The sequence below is a fragment of the Pongo abelii genome, chromosome 1, assembly GCF_028885655.2.
Source record: "Pongo abelii isolate AG06213 chromosome 1, NHGRI_mPonAbe1-v2.0_pri, whole genome shotgun sequence".
Lineage (NCBI taxonomy): Eukaryota > Metazoa > Chordata > Mammalia > Primates > Hominidae > Pongo > Pongo abelii.
In genome coordinates, this window is record NC_071985.2 from 59,518,880 (window position 1) to 59,536,771 (window position 17,892).

Genomic DNA, 17,892 nt, shown 5'->3' on the forward strand with positions numbered 1-17,892 from the left:
AAAGTCTTAGATTATGCCTCTTTGGGCATAACTCTATTGTAAAAGAGCTGATTTTACTTATCAGTATTACAGTGTTTTATGTCCATAATTGGCTGATAAAATTACTCAGAAGTTACTTTGATATAACCTAATGTAACTAGAAAACAAATAAAATAATTAATGAGAAATACACTGTGAAAAGGTAAAGGCCATGGTATTTGGGTGCTGCGAATAAAGAATAGTCTTGAAGCACAATTACTCCTAGCCTCAACTATTTTCATGTCTGGCAAAAGGATAGGGGAAACATATAAAAGTAGAAAAAATGGCAGTTTCTCCTCTAGCAAAGTATTTTATTTCACTGCTTAAATTTCCATCGTGGGAATTTGTTACTTTTACTATTAAAAATGATAGGTTGGAACAAACAGGTAAACTGCTGTTCTGTGTTTTGGCACAGTTAGTATCTCTGTAGTACATTTATTTTTATTTTCTTTACATTTTTATTTATTTTATTATTATTTTAAAGAATTAAATAAGTATGGGCACATTTACTAATGTTGACATTAGTAAGGAATATGGAGTCCTTAAATGGAATACAATTGAAAGATAGATTCATTTCATATAATGTGTGAGAGTTTGTAAAATTTTATATTAAACCAGACAGTGATCAGTGAATGCAGTTGTGAAGAATAGAGAACAAAATAAAATTATAAATATGATATGCTAAATTTATTTCATTGTATATTGTGAATGATGAGAAAGTAAAGCAATATATAAAGACAGCGATATTCAAATATTCTCAAAACATATGTCTATTATTTAATTTTTTTACATGAATTGACAACAACAGAGTAGGTGAATGTAAGAGACTCTTTGTAATGGGATAATATTATTTACCTTCTTTTAAGGATGAAGTGTTAGAGGAGTTTGCCTTCCCTTTTCCAAGATCACTATGTCAATGAGTATAAGCTTAATGCCAATTTTACTTAGAAAACTTTCTTAAAAAGTCAGGCATGTGTGTGTGTTTATATTCATGCGATATGTGTTGGTTGGCAATAGTGAAACCACATGATAGAATAAAATGAAAATTTAAATTATCTTAAACCCTAAGTATTCTCTTTGATGCTTTTATTATTCCCTTTGTCCTTAGGCTGTCACTAATTTATATTTAAATATTAATTATACATACATGTATCATATCAACACTATAAATTATTTCTCTAAACAAAGTAAGGTCTATTCAGTATCATCAGTGGGGAATAGTAGGTGGAGAATAATTAAAAATTGTTGTGGTGTTAAGGAAAAAGTAATTCTTTGCCCATGATAAAACACATTGTCAACTCTGGCTATGTACACATAGTCAATCTTGGTTACTATCAAGGAGTTATCATTTAGAAAATATAATAGAGTTGTCATGACACAAATTAAACACACACTCAATGCATTTGAGTTAATGTGTCTGTATCTATCATTGATTATTGCCTCTAAGTTGATGACTTCCAAATTAGTAGTCCCGTCATTGACATAACTTCTAAGACATAAACCTGTGTTGCCACTCCTACTAAATATTTTCATCAAAGAGAGTCAACATGTTCAAAACTGAGCTCCTTTAAATGTCCTCCACAGTGAGCTTCTTAACTTCATATTTTGAATGTTATCACTAATACTGGAAACCTCAGTGGCCTTTCTCTCTATCAATGAACACTTTCAGTGTTTCATAATGTTGTCATTTCATAACCTTGTTATGTCTTGTTTTTTACAATTGAACTTCTTCAGATAAAGTTTATTGTCACTATTTACTTTAGGCTTTCATCATCTCCATGATGGCCTTAATGTCTTTCCTGCTCCATACTACGAAGTTTCTCCTTATGTTTCCTCCTCCTCTTTCTCTTAATCAATACCCCTTGGCTGATGCAAGAACTTAATATGTTCTGTGGATATGTGAGTGAACAAAATAGACAAAAACTCCTGCATTTTTAGAATGTGGAGCTCTCATTCTAGTGAGAGGTGTCAACAGTAATCATAACAAATGGGTAAATTGTACAGCATTTTATAAGCTGATATCTACTGTGAAAAAGGTAGAATAATGTAAGAAAGAAAAAAAATGTTGGAAGAGTTTGGGGTGTTCACTTTAAGTAGGTTAGTCCAAGTAGTCCCAAGAGAATGAGATTTGAGCAAAAATTTGAAGGAAGTGAAGGATTAGCTAGAAAATAGTTTGAGGAAGAACGTTCCAGGTACTAGAACAACAAGTCAAATACCCCAAGACATCAGAATGTCAAGTATGTTTGAGATACAGCAAGACAGAATAAATAAGAGAGGAGATGGATTTAAGGAGGTAACAGGGAGCTGGGTAATATGGTGTCTTCCTGGTTCTATAACAGGCTCTAAGTCATACCGTAAGTAAGAACGGGAAACCGTTAAATGATTGTAAACATTGGAATGAAGTTATCTAAATTGTGTTTTGCAAAGACCAGTCTGGTTATTAATAAAGAATATCTTATTGAAGACACAAAGATTCTGACAATACTGCTTTGCTTTAAATAGTTTTAAATCTTCAGGATTAAATCTTCAGGATACATTTTGAGCCTCATATAATTCATTAAATTTAGTCTCCTCATCTCCTAATACTATCCATCCCAAGACATCCATGAAAAAATCAGTCCACATGTGAGATTACATATTTAAGTACTAAATCTGTGTGCTGCAAACCAAAATTGGATGGAAATGGTAAAATAACACAGGTAGAAATCATCAAGGAATACTTTGTGTAAATGTTTGAATATGAACTTAATTTTGAGGATAGATAAAACTGATTAGTCAAAGTTGAGAAAGGAGGTTTCTAATCCAAGTGGGGTGGGAGTGGAGGATGTTGTATAAGCAAAGGCATAGAATGAATGTCAAACTGAACAGGGAGATACCGGCGTATTGGAAAGAACTGGGCCAGATGGAAGGCAAACAGAGAGTTTAGAATTTCATGCCAACATAAAAATGGGAAAAATATAGATTTTTAAGTAAAAGAAAATAATAAAATCAGTTTTGAGAGAGTAGCCTGGCAGATGGCTCTGATTTATTGAGTAAAAACAAACACAAACAATTCTCATATAAGTCAGAACTTGCTGTCTTCCATAAGGAGTGGGCCTTTTTTATATCTTGGGTGAAATCAGTGACTTTATGAGTTATGCTTTTGAACAAAGATGGCATGCATTATTTTCCTGGGATATTTATGCCCAACCAAAGGAAAGAAAATGAATTAAAGACAAAGGGAGTTACTGCTTTCCGCTATGTTTAGGTGTGTGTATTGCTGGTGTGTATGAGATCCTGGACCTTTCAGTGATATTTACTGTCAAATGTATAATATGAGTGTGTGACAACTACAATGAACCAAAAGGACATTGTAAAGTCTGATTTAGATAATAAAGTTGATGTTTTGTTTGCCAGGTAACAGAAACACGGACTGGTCCTCTTGGCTGCAGTAACTATGACAACCTAGATTCTGTCAGTTCTGTTCTGGTTCAGAGTCCTGAGAATAAGATTCAGTTGCAAGGTATGTAGGTAAAATTTCATTAATTCTCTACAAGCCTGAATAGCAATTATCCAGTCGTGATTTCTTTTCCATTTTTTAAAGTAAACTGCATATACATACAGGCTATTAAAAACTCTCATTAAAGGCTAATTTCATAATTTAACCGATACAAGAAAATATGAAATTCTAGACCATATGAATAAAATATCAAAATTTTCTTTTCTTCTCAAATTATCTAAGATATAGCAATTGAAAATCTGTCCTAATGATATTTTTCGTACGCATAGTAATCATTGTGTCATTATGTAGCAGTTTCTTCATATGCTTGCCTGAGCTTTGACTTTTTACTTAAAGATTCTTGTGAAAGTTGTAACCATATTTATGCATGGTGTAAAATGAACTGTTGACATTTTATATATAACCTAATGTGGCAGTCAAGACTGTATTTTTCTTCTGGCAAATAGAAATGTACTTAAGGATATATTAACAAAATATTTATATTCACATGATTTCCATTTTAAAGATAGATTTTATAAAAACAATTTGCTATTTTCTATTACTACATATTTTATATATTCAATAGAGAGTATTTTATTCATAAGAACTTTTAAAAATACAATAAGTATGCGTACATGCTCATTCTCATAGGCAGGAACAGGTTATGAATACACATGTTTAAACACCACTAGTTGAACAAGTTCAGAAAAGTCTTTGTGATGACACTTTCTGTCAAAATTAAGTTGACTGATCAAAGAGGTAATTTTGAGTTGTTATTCTCTAGTATGCCTTTTTGAATTGCATAAGTTAGAGCTGAATATTTACATTATTCAGTTTTACATAAAAATGCTTAAAAGTTTCAAAAATGCTACCATTTTTTCCCTTAACTTTGCAATCTTGAAAAATGTATCAGTGTCCCCACGTGGTAGCTTATGTCTGCAATCCTAGCCCTTTAGGAGGCTGAGGCAGGAAGATCACTTGAAGCCAGGAGTTCAAGACCAGCCTGGGCAACATAGTGAGACCTAAAAAAGAAAAATATTAGCTGGGCGTTGGTGTTGCAGGCCTGCAGTCCCAGCTGCTCGGGAGGCTGAGGCAGAAGGATTGCTGTACTTAAGAGTTCAAGGTTGCAGTGAGCTATGACCACACCACCGCACTCCACTGTCACTCCAGCCTGGACATCACTGTCCACGCCGCACATCACTGTCCATGCGACACTGCACATCATGTTACTCCAGCCTGGGTGACAGTGAGACCCTGTCTCTAAAAAATTTTTAAAAAAATTAATTAATTAATTTAAAGAAAAATGTAATAGCATTGAATTGTTTAAATTTATCCTAAATAGTAAATGAATGCCTTTTATTTTGAGTTGTATTAAAAGTACAAGTTCTTAAATACTTTAACAATTTAAATGTTATCCAATTTATCAATATCAATTATAGATTTACATTTATTAAAAAATTTTCTCTAATTGAAATAAAAATGTTTTCCACCAATGTTTCTTGCAATTCTCTACACCTTACTCGTTTGTAATGTATGGATTAATCTTCCATCAGAATATGAATTGCAATAAAAATGACAGCACGTTTATACCAATTTGCATGACTACTTCAATCAATTTATTATAAAAATTATTTACTAACAAGATTTATTGATTTGTGTCTGAATTACTGTGTTCAGTTTTCAAAATATTAAATTATTTTTAAAATCCTTCAGTCCCCTATCTGTCTGGAAAAATAATTAACACAAGGAATAAATGAAGCAACATTTCCCTTTTGTGTAATTATTTCTATTCTCTTCAACTAATGTGAGTAACTCAGAAACCTCCATCTCTTTCACTTTTTTTCTGTTTTCCATGTGTATATTTTTAATTGTCTATTACAACTTTATTTATAGACCTATTGGTACAAAATCCTTTCTGAAAATACTATTAGGAAGTCAATTTCAAGACCCTCAATATTTCCTGCACTCTTTCTTAAATTTAATTGGTATTTACAATCCAAGTATAATGTTGGCTCACTTTTAAACCTCTCCTTTTGTACTACCCCTCATCTACCTTATAAACTAATGTGAACAATTTGTTAATTCTGGATCAATGTTACCATGGTGCATTCCTTTGAAGGGTATAGATATTTCTGGGTCACCGTATGTGGCAATTGAAAACACTGGAATCACTGAAGAATATTTTACTAAGGTAACAACAGAGATCTTCATGTCTTCTGGGGTTAGCTAGTTAGATATTTGGTCTGATAAATGGATGGATATACATATAGATGATAGATAAATAGATAGAGATAGTTGCTTGTGTGTTGTGTTTTCTTTCTAAGTACAAGGTGAAGTTTTAGAATCAGAGTGTTTGGCCCATTTTGGAATCTTCTGAATTTAGATATATTATTGAGAGAATCCTGAAATTATCACAGTTTTTTAATAAAGAACTTCTGAAACTCTCCTCTTTCAGTAGAAAAAGGAAAATTGTTCCGGAAGTGGAATTGTACGTAAGCAAAGCAAATAAAGCACCAATAATTGTTGAAGTCAACTGGATTAGACAACTAATTCAGAATAGAACTCTACGATTTAACCATCGGTATATGAATCAGTATTTTAAAAAATGAGAGATATAAAAGATGGACTTTGAGATCTCGTTTTGCTGATAAGATTATAGAGCAGGCGTTTTTCAAAAATTAAAAGAGCCATAGCTACAACTTCAATTTATTGATGAAAATACATTTAAGGTAGATAATAAAACGTAGTTATAAGAAAATATTGGCATATTCATATTGAAATAATACTTCAACATTTTTCAACCCCTTATGAGTAAAACACATCAAACAAGGTGCCTCTGTGTGAAAGTATAACCAGAATAATTAGAAGTCATTTATTAAGTTTTGGTAGTAATTTTTTGGTAAAATTTGCAGACCTTGAGAAAATGAATAATTTAAAGGACTGAATTACAAGCACTTTTCCGTATTACTTAGTTCCCAATATTTTATTTAAATGAATTTGACACAGGACTATTTTAAGGTGGATGATTAAATGTAATTTTTATTGACGGTTCATAAGTGTTTTGGCTTATAATAAAAACTGAATGATGCTGCTCCAAAAAACTATTTTTGTTCCTATTTATTAATTTATTGAAACACATGTTGTCAGTGCTTACATACATAAAGGTGAAGACGGATAATAATTTATGCTGAAGGAAGGGTCACTCTAGCCAAAAAAAGTCCTATTCAGTCCTTCAAGCCATGTGTTTTCAAAAAGCTGATTATATTTGCTTTAAAAAAATATTTCTTCACACTTATAATAAGTGTACTTCTATTGAATTGCATATTACATATGATAGTTATAATTTGTCAGAAATATTTTTAAAATTTTTATTATCAAGGAATCATATATAGCATACATTATACTATATATTTCATATTATTTAAATTTTCAGTAAATATATGTATACGTGTATACATTTCAAGCTATTTACTTTTATAGAAGATAAGTATGTGTATGATTAAGAAAACACATTGATTAATAAAATATATATTATATTTGAATAAAAATATTTAGGGATAGTAGAATGAAATAATGACTTAGAGGAAAGAGATGTGTATGTGCGTGTGTGTGTGTGAGTGTGTGAAGAATTTTATTTCAGGAGCAATTCTTTTTCCACTTGAGTAGATGTATGAAAAAGAAGGTCATTACTAAAAAACTCATAATTCACACAAACATATATCTATACACACACTATACATACATATATACATTTTTATTTTTATATTTGTATATCTTGTTAAAATTTTATTTTTAAAAGATGTATTAGTTACCAAAGCAACAGAAATTATATTTCATTTGTACATATATAGAGGTGGAGTAATATTTTTATTGTAAAATATACATATTAATAATACCACAGTTTACCAGCTTTGGGCCTCTTTTATGTATAATGAAAATTTTAAACAGGAGCTTACTCATGTCCAAAGTAGTCCTTATGTTTTCAAAACTATTTAAGGTAGTTCATGAGCAAAATAGCATTGAAGAACATTGACCAGCTGGTCATTTTTACTTAGCTATTTGTCTTGCCATAACATACGATGATATGCTGCAAATTAATTTACAATTTTTTATGTTCCTCATCAATTTTCTAATATTATTTTATATTTGTTTAACAAATATCATTTATTTCCTTTCTTTCCTCTCATTCTGGGTTATATTTAAATATGGTTTAGGCCTTTCCATCATAACACAAATCTTTTATGCTATTTTCTGTATTTTATATCTTTTTGCCCTTTTATTCCTTTTAAACGTATTCTGCAATATTTCAGTTCCCTAATTATCTCTTAAATGTCTATGCTGCTGTTAAAGCTATCCATTGGTTCTTAATTTCAAATTATGCATTTTTATTTGTAAAATGGCCACTTGATTTTTCTTTATAATTTCTGGTTCCTTGCCATATTGTCTGTTTTGTAATTAAATTTTTGATCATGTGATTGAAATTAATTTATCATTCTTGTTTGACAGCCTCTATACCATCCCATGTCTTTTTATATGTTCATCATATTTTATTGAATTCTGTTTTGAATGAAAACTTATAAAAATATTTTAAAATTATTAATGGTACATTTTCCTTCAGAGAAGATTTAGTTTCAATGCTATTTTAATTAATTTTGAAATATGCCAATTGGAACTATACTTCGGATCTGGTGAAAGCTAGTGGTTTCTTTATGTGTGTGTGTGTGTGTGTGTTTTGTTTTGTTTTTCTTTACTCTGGCTTTGTAGCTCGTCTAGTAACTAAATCCTGAGGAAGTTACTATCTCTGTCATGGTTGGTATAAATGTCAATTTGTACTTTGTTCTGGGCAGAACTCTAATGGAAAAGATATGCCCAACATATTAGTCTGCTCTTATGCTGCTAATAAAGACATACTTGAGACTGGGTAATTTATAAAGAAAATAGGTTTAATTGACTCCCAGTTCCACATGGCCGAGGATGCCTCACAATCATGACAGAGGCAAGGAGGAGCAAAGTCACATCTTATATGGTGGCAGGCAAGAGAGAGTTTGTGCAGGGGAGGTCCCATTTATAAAACCATCAGATCTTCTGAGACTTATTCACTATCATGAGAAAACCTTCCTCCATGATTCTGTTACCTCCCACTGGGTCCCTCCCACGACATGTGGGGATGATTACAATTCAAGGTGAGATTTTATTGGGGACACAGAGCCAAACTATATAACCCAATATTGGGCTCACTCTGCCTGTAGGATTACCTTATTTCCAGGTTAACCCCAGACATTCTCACTTCATTTTTGTCCTTGTTATCTCTTCAGACAGACTACTTTTAATACTTTACCTAGATTTCCTAGTTGGTTCCAGTGAGAAGGTGGGTTGAAAACAAACTAGTCCTTTCACACGGGAAACATTCATATTTTACTCTGTGATTCTCAGCTTGTAGCAATTGCCCTCACATCCTGGCTTTTACAGGAAGCCCATAGGCTCAAAACTAAGCTTTGTTAAGCATTGTTCCAGCACCGGGTAGACCTGCTCTAAATATAGTGCTGTTAGTATTCCTGCTTTCGTGTTTCTGTACATCGCAGAAAAAAAAAAGAAAATTCTGTGGCCAGCCCTGAACCACTCTGAGTTGTTTGTCAGAGCAGGCCAAGCTATCTCTCTAGGAACCAACTAGTTCTTATTGGTGGTCTGGTTATAAAATTCAAGTGTTTTGAGCGCTGCATCCCTAAACCTCTTTTCTCAAAACTCTTTAATTTTAGAATGGTTTTACAGAATGTGAGTTTCCTTCTTTTAGCAGTGTATGTATGTATCATCATAGCAGGAATATTTGTGTTTCTAAAAGGGAACTCACCATTTCTTGCCACCAACCATTCCTCACCAAATTACTTCTCCTGCCTTCTCTTTTTCTCCAAAAGCACTACCATCTTACAGATTCAAAGTTGTAATGCAATGATGTGCTTTATGACTATGAAAATGGTACGTGAATTCTTTGATTTTTTTGTGTGAAATTAAGATTAAAATGGATAAATACTTTACAAATATCTAGTCCACACTCAATTACTGTTACCTTAGGTCTTTTAATAAATATATACTGATTCCTGAGTTCCTTGAGCAAAGACTCTGAATTATTCAAATTGTTTTTAGCACTTTAAGTTTTCAGAAAAAAAATCACTAGGTGTATCTGAAATGTGCAGTAATTTGGTAAACCATAGGACTAGACGATTAAGAAAATTTCTGAATGTATCATTTTATGCCTGTAAGTATTTTAACACTTTTTACTTGCCTTAGATCAAATACAGTAGTATCTAGCAGATTCTCACTATTCCTCTATTTCCTTAATTGCTTTCCCTAGTTTGGATATTTTCAGTAGTCTTAAAGATCTTAAATCTAATCTTAAAAATTAGTCAACTCTAATATATTTCTTTACCTTCTACTTCCAAATAGGTACCACTCTTAGTATCCCACATGGTAAAATTAATTTAAATCTAAGTGAATTAATTGTGTATTCCCTGATATAGGAATCCCAACAACATGACCCCTCATTTATGTGTGTAAGCACCTCTTTCATTGTATTCTTATAGCCCATGTGTAATGAAACAATATTACTACTTTCGTTTCCAAAATATATTAATATATAACCCAGCTTTTTATCTGTGTATGATGCTGTTAATGTATCACTCTTCAGCACAGTCACTCAATATTGAAAACTATACATCTGTCAAATAATGTTCAATGCCTAACTTTTTAATAAAAAGATTTTTTACTTTTGTGAACTTAATATAATTGCTTAGCCAATTAATTGTATTTATTGAATCACATGTATCTTATATAGTTGCATTTTTTATTTTTCTTAAATATACTACAAATATCTCTGTGACAAATGAATTTCTCAGTCACCTTCATATTTGTATCTTACCTAGCAATTTTCTTCAAAATGAGACTGTTCAATAAATATTTATTCCAGGTGAAATGAAAATTAATACAAAATTGAATATATAAGTTCTAAGAGTACTTTTTCCAACAATTTGCAAAGGAAGTTTTGCAATTCATCAACATATTTGTAAATTAATTTTTTTTCTAAATGTTAATCAATGATTTTTATTAAATCAACCTCTAAGATAATAGTCAAGGGTCAAAATTGATTTTTTTGTTAAACAGAAAACATGTAAAATTATAAAAATTCAATTCTCTGGTAAGTAACAATTTGCTATTACCAGATTTTTCCTTAGCTTTGTATTTATTTTTACCTACTTATTTGTTTAAATATTTAGTATTTAAGTTTTCTTAAGTAGCCAGAAATACTGAAAAACTACATTTTTGAAATATCGTAATAAATGCTACACCCTGAGAAAAGCCCATATCTTAATTTTACAATATTTTGGATAGTTTTTTAAGAGACAACAACTTTACTAAACATGTTTCTAGAAAACTAATGAGTTATATCACTACGGCTGTCGACACACGGCAAAAAAACTGTGGAATAACTAAATCAGTCCATCTGATTCCTGTAGTCATTTTTAGTACTCACTCTTGAAAAATAGAATTATATAACTTATATGTTGTTAATGGCATGAGGTAAGCCTTACCATTGACATTCAATATGTATTTTACCAGTGGCACAACCCATTATATGACATTTACATTGATGTGGGCTGATGGTCTGCAAGCAAAATGAAAATATTGGAAACCATTTGAAATCAACTGGTAGAAAATAAATGCATATATATATTTTCAAAGGTTTAGAAAGATAGGCTCCATCTATATTATGTAAAAATAACAAATATTGTGATAAATTACATCAAATAGTCTGAGTTTTCAATCATCTCCATGATTAATCATCTCTATTTCTGAAGTTTCATATTCATGGAGTCAGAATATGTTGAAAGAGTTATAAATATTTGCAGCATATAGACTTAGATATTTTTCTGATAGTTTAAAAATACATAATTCAAAATTTAATATACTAAATTATTTACTGTTTTGATTGAATATTATAATAAGTATTTTAATTTTTTCTTTAACGAAGTAAATTTGTTTAATTTCTATGTTTGTTCTTCAAGGGCTTCAAGTACTTCTCCCAGACTATCTTCAGGAACGTTTTGTACAAGCAGCTTTGAGCTACATTGCTTGCAATTCAGAGGGAGAGTTTATCTGCAAGGAAAATGACTGCTGGTGTCACTGTGGTCCCAGATTTCCAGAATGCAACTGTCCCTCCATGGACATTCAAGCCATGGAAGAGAATCTTCTTCGAATAACTGAAACCTGGAAAGCTTACAACAGTGACTTTGAGGAATCAGGTAAGACATATATTTTAATATAACACTTTTAAATATTGACAAAAAATACATTGAAAGGGCTAATTTGTCCTTTTGCAAGAAACTATTACATAGTTGGAAAGATCTTCATTTTTTTTATTCTTTCAAATGGACATTTTCATTGCTTTTATTACTGGTTATTAACTGGTGCTTTGTGTATTGCTACGTACTACTGGCATGAGAGCTTAGCCTGATCCTAAGTTGATGTATTAGTCACTTAATAAATAAAGTTCTTGCTTTTCTCAGTACAAGAATTTTTAAGTTGTCATCTGATACCTCTGAGGTCTTTCTCTACTTTTCTAGTGGCTGCTGTTTCTCTTGTGCAGCAAAATGAAGACAGCATTTGTTCTATACCTTCTTCAACATGATTCTCATGAGTGGTTATTTTCACTTTACTTATTTTTACAATGAAATTATCTAAATTTTAATTTTATAGTGTTTTGTGAGTTTTGTTATGATTGTTTTACTTCTACTTAGTTAAAACATACATATAAAATTTACTATCTTTGCCATTTTTAAGCACACATAGTAAATACATTTATATTCTTTTATTTTCTCCTGCATTTTCTCCCAGCCCCCCCACTACCCTTCCTGGCCTCTGGAAACCACCATTCTACTCTCTATCTTCATGAGATCTGCTTTTTTTAGCTTCCACATATGAGTGGGAACATGTGGGTTAGAACATTTGTCTTTCTGTGATTGACTTATTTCACAAAGGCCTCTTGTTCCATCCATGTTGTTGCAAATGACAAGATTTCATTCTATTTTATAGCTGAATAATATTCCATTGTGTATATATACCACATTCTCTTAATCTATTCATCCACTGATGGGCAGTTAAACTGCATCCGTATTTGGTTATTTGGAATAGTGCTGCAATAAATAAGGGGGTGCAGATATATATTCAACATACTGATTTCCTTTATTTTGTGTATATATTCAGTAGTGAGATTAATAATATGGTCGTTCTACTTTAGGTTTTTGTGGAAACTCCATAGAGTTCTCCTTAGTGGCTCTACTAATCTATATTTCCACCAACAGTGTAGAATGGTTCTGCTTTCTCTACATCCTCACCAGCACCTTTTATTGCCTGTCTTTTGATACAACCCATTTTATATTGTAGTTTTGACTTGCATTTCTCTGATAGTTAGTGATGTTGAGCATTATTTCATATACCTGTTTGCCATCTTTATGTCTTCTTATGAGAAATATGTATTCAGATATTCTGCCCAGTCTTTAATTGGATTATTAGTTTTTGTTTTTAGTATTTTGTTTCAGTTATTGAGTTGTTTGAGCTCCTTATATATTCTGGTTATTAATCCCTGGACAGATGAATGGTTTCTAAATATTTTCTCCCATTCTGTGGGTTATCTCTTCACTTTGCTGATTGTTTACTGTACAGAGGCTTTTTAGCTTGTTATAATTCCATTTGTCTATTTTTTGCTTTAGTTGCCTGTAATGTTGAAGTTTTACGAACAAAAAAATCTTTGCCCAGACCAATGTCCTGTAGTGTTTCCTAAATAATTTCGTTTTTAGTTTTGTATTTTTAAGTTTTAGATTTAAGTCTATAATTTATTTTTATATGATTTTTGTGTATGGTGACAGATAGGGGTCTAGATATTTTCTGCATAAAATTATCCATTTTTTCCAGCAATATTTATTTAAAAGATTTTCTTTTCCCCAACGTATGTGTAGTCTTTGTCAAAGTTGAGTTGGCTGTAAATGTGTGGATATATATCTGGTTCTCTATTCTATTCCATTGGTCTATGTGTCTGCTTTTATCCAGTACTGTGCTGTTTTGATTGCAATAGCTTTGTAGTAATATGAAGTCAGGTGGTGTGATGATTCTAGCTTTGTTCTTTTTTGCTCATGATTACTTTAGTTATTTGGGTATCTTTTGTTGTTCTGCACATATTTTAGAATTTTTTTTTCTATTTCTGTGAAGAATGCTACTGTTTTGATGGGGATTGTGCTAAATCCGTAAATTGCTTTAGTAGTATTGTCATTATGACAACATTAATTATTCCAATCCACACGTATGAAATATCTTTACATTATTTGTGTGTTTTCTTGTGCTTTTCTCATAAGAATTTCATAGTTTTTCTTATGTAGATCTTTCCATTATTTGGTTTGATTGCTTTGAGGTATTTTATATAGTTGTAGCCATAGTAAATGAGGTTGCTTTCTTGTTTTTTCAGATTATTTGTTGATTTCTGTAGTTTATTTTGTATCTTGCAACTTTACTGAATGTTTTTATCAGTTTTAACATTGTTTTTATTGAGGTTTTTTTCTAGGTATGAAATTATGTTGTCTACAAACAACGCTAATTTGACTTTTTCTTTCCAATTTTTATGCTTTTTATTTAGTTCTTTTCCCTACTTGTTCTGGAGAGGACTTTCCATGTCATGTTGAATAAAAGTGGTGAAAGTAAGCATTCTTATCTTGTTCCAGTCCTTAAAGAAAAGGCCTTTGTCAAAAGAAAAAAATATTTTTCTCATTCAGCACAGTGTTAACTGTGGGTTTGTCATACATGGCCTTTATAATTTTGAAGTGTATTCTTTCTATACCCATTTTGATGAGAGTTTTTATCATGAAGTGTTGTTCAATTTTATCAAGTGCTTTTTTGGCATCTATTGAAATAATGATATGTTTTTTTTCTTGATTCTGCTAATGTGATGCAACATGTTTGTTGATTTGCATGTGTTGAACCATCTTTGCATCCCTAGGATGAATTTCACTTGATCATGTTAATGTGTTGTTGAATTTGGTTTGCTAGTGTTTTGTTGATGATCTTTGCATCTCTGCTCATCAGTGATATTGACCTGTAGTGTTCTTATTGCTTTCTTGTCATGTTTTTGTCTGGTTTTAGTATCAGGGTAATGCTGTCCTCATATAACGAGTTTGGAGTATTACCTTCCTTCTAAATTTTTGGAGAGTTTGGGTAGAACTGATATTGGTTCTTCTTTAAGTTTTGGTAGAGTTAGCAGTGAAGCCATTGATCCTGAGCTTCATTTTGATGGAAGACTTTGTATTATCTCTTTGATCGCCATACTGATTATTGGCTTGTTAACTTTTTTTTTTTATTTCTTCGTGGTTCAATCTTGGTAAGTTGTATGTGTCCAGGAATTTATTAATTTCTTCCAAGTTTTCCAATTTGTTGGCATGCAGTTGTTCACAATAGTCTCTAACGATTCTTTGTGCTTCTGGGTTCTCAGCTGTTATGTCTCCTTTTCCATTTCTGATTTTATTAATTAGGTCTTTCTTTTTTTTCTTAGGCAAGGATTTGTCAATTTTGATGATCTTTTCAAAAACCCAACTTTTTCTATCATTGATCTTATGTATTTTTCTAGTATAAATTTCATTTATTCCCCTTTTTCATTTCTTATTTTATTTATTTGCCTTTTCTTCCTTTATTCTTAATCTGGCTAAGGGTTTGTTAATATCTCTTCAAACATGCAGCTTTTCCTTTTGTTGATCTTATATTTTTTTTTAGTCTCAATTTTATTCATATCTGCTGTGATTTTTATTATTTCTTCTATTAATTTGGTGTTTGCTTTATTCTTGCTTTTCTAGTTCATTGAGGTGCATTGTTAGGTTATTTGAAGTCTTTATACTCTTTTAATTTAGGCATTTATTACTATAAACATCCCTCTTGATATAGATGTTATTGTATCTCAGAAGTTTTGGTTCGTTGTATTTTTGTTTTCATTTGTTTTTTTTTAAATTTCCTTCTTATTTTTTTAATTGACTCATTAGCTGTCCAGGAGGATGTTTAATTTCTATGTGTTTGTGTATTTTCCAGGGTTCCTCTTGTTTTCAATTTGTGGTTTTTATTCCATTGTGGTCAGAAAAGTTACTTGATAAGATTTTTATTTTTTAATTTATTCAGACTTTTTTGTTGCATAAGATATGACCTATTCTGAAGAATGTTCCATGCACTGAAGAAAAGAATGTATATTCTGCAGCAGTTGGGTGAAATGTTTTGTTATTGTCATCTAGGGCCCATTAGATCTAGTGCATAGTTTAACTGTGCTCTTTCTTTCTTGATTTTCTGTCTAGATGATATGCTCATTACTGATACGAGGGTGTTAAATTCCCCTGCTGTTATTTTATTATAGTCTTATATATATTTTTAGCTCTACTAATGTGTGCTTTATATACTTATAGGAAACTCTGTTGTTGGGCATAAAACTATTGATAATTGTTATATTCTCTTGCTGAATTGACCCCTTTATCATTTTATATTGAACTCCTATGTCTTTTTAAATCTTAGATTTTTAATCTTTTTGTCTGATATGGGTATAGCTATTCCTGCTCCTTTGTTTTCCAGTTGCATCAAGTATCTTTTTCCACCCCTTCACGTTCAGTTTATGTGTGTCTTTCTAAGTTAAGTGGATTTTTTGAAGGCAACATATAGTTGGGTCTTACTTCTTTATTTCTTTATTAATTCAGCCACTATACACATTATAATTGGGGAAGTGAGACCATTTACATTCAGTGTTATTATTGATAAATACATGCACACTACTGCCATTTTGTAGCTTGTTTTCTGGTTGGTTTTAGTCTCTTCCTCTCTTCTTACTGTCTTTCTTCGTGATTAAGTGATTTTCTTTGGTAGTGTGTTTTAATTTGTTGCTTTTCATTTTCCATGAATTTATCTCAAGTTATGAGGCTTACAAAAATCATCTTATAGATATAATAAGTTATGCTAAAGAGATGACAACTTACCTTGGATCACAAACTAAGAACAGAAACAACAAAGGCAAAAAGCACACAAAAAATTTTACACTTTAACTCCACTCACCCACATGTTTACTTTTAGTTGCCTCAGTTTACTTTTTGTTTGTTTGTTTGTTTGAGATGGAGTCTCACTGTGTCACCTAGGCTGGAGTATAGTGGTGCGATCTCAGCTCACTGCAACCTCCGCCTCCCGGGTTCAAGCGATTCTCTTGCTTCAGCCACTCAAGTAGTTGGGATTACAGGCATCTGCCACCATGCCCGACTAATTTTTTTTTTTTACATTGATAAAATGATACATTTATTTCTACTTTTCATAATATCGAGGGAGGGAGTGTTCTGCTTTTTTTTTTTTGCAATTTATCTTTTCTTTCTTTTTATTTTATTTTATTTTATTATTATTTTACTTTAAGTTTTAGGGTACATGTGCACAATGTGCAGATTAGTTACATATGTATACATGTGCCATGCTGGTGTGCTGCACCCATTAACTCGTCATTTAGCATTAGGTATATCTCCTAAAGCTATCCCTCCCTCCTCCCCTGACCCCACAACAGTCCCCAGAGTGTGATGTTCCCCTTCCTGTGTCCACGTGTTCTCATTGTTCAATTCCCACCTATGAGTGAGAATATGCGGTGTTTGGTTTTTTGTTCTTGTGATAGTTTACTGAGAATGATGATTTCCAATTTCATCCATGTCCCTACAAAGGACATGAACTCATCATTTTTTATGGCTGCATAGTATTCCATGGTGTATATGTGCCACATTTTCTTAATCCAGTCTATCATTGTTGGACATTTGGGTTGGTTCCAAGTCTTTGCTATTGTGAATAGTGCCACAATAAACATACGTGTGCATGTGTCTTATATATAGCAGCATGATTTATAGTCCTTTGGGTATATACCCAGTAATGGGATGGCTGGGTCAAATGGAATTTCTAGTTCTAGATCCCTGAGGAATCGCCACACTGACTTCCACAATGGTCGAACTAGTTTACAGTCCCACCAACAGTGTAAAAGTGTTCCTATTTCTCCACATCCTCTCCAGCACCTGTTGTTCCCTGACTTTTTAATGATTGCCATTCTAACTGGTGTGAGATGGTATCTCATTATGGTTTTGATTTGCATTTCTCTGATAGCCAGTGACAGTGAGCATTTTTTCATGTGTTTTTTGGCTGCATAAATGTCTTCTTTTGAGAAGTGTCTGTTCATGTCCTTCACCCACTTTTTGATGGGGTTGTTTGTTTTTTTCTTGTAAATTTGTTGGAGTTCATTGTAGATTCTGGATATTAGCCCTTTGTCAGATGAGTAGGTTGTGAAAATTTTCTCCCATTTTGTAGGTTGCCTG

At 31.8% G+C, this 17,892-nt stretch overlaps 1 protein-coding gene across 11 annotated transcripts in view; it reads left to right on the forward strand.

Annotated features, from left to right (window-relative positions):
- The window catches only part of BRINP3 (BMP/retinoic acid inducible neural specific 3), a 390,180-nt gene that overhangs the window by 239,974 nt on the left and 132,314 nt on the right, over positions 1-17,892 (forward strand). For all 11 annotated transcript variants that reach the window (XM_054524117.1, XM_054524105.1, XM_054524115.1 and 8 more), the window contains 2 exons: positions 3,415-3,520; positions 11,554-11,790. In XM_054524117.1, coding sequence (XP_054380092.1) covers positions 3,415-3,520; positions 11,554-11,790 — 343 coding nt within the window. The remainder of the gene's footprint in view (positions 1-3,414; positions 3,521-11,553; positions 11,791-17,892) is intronic.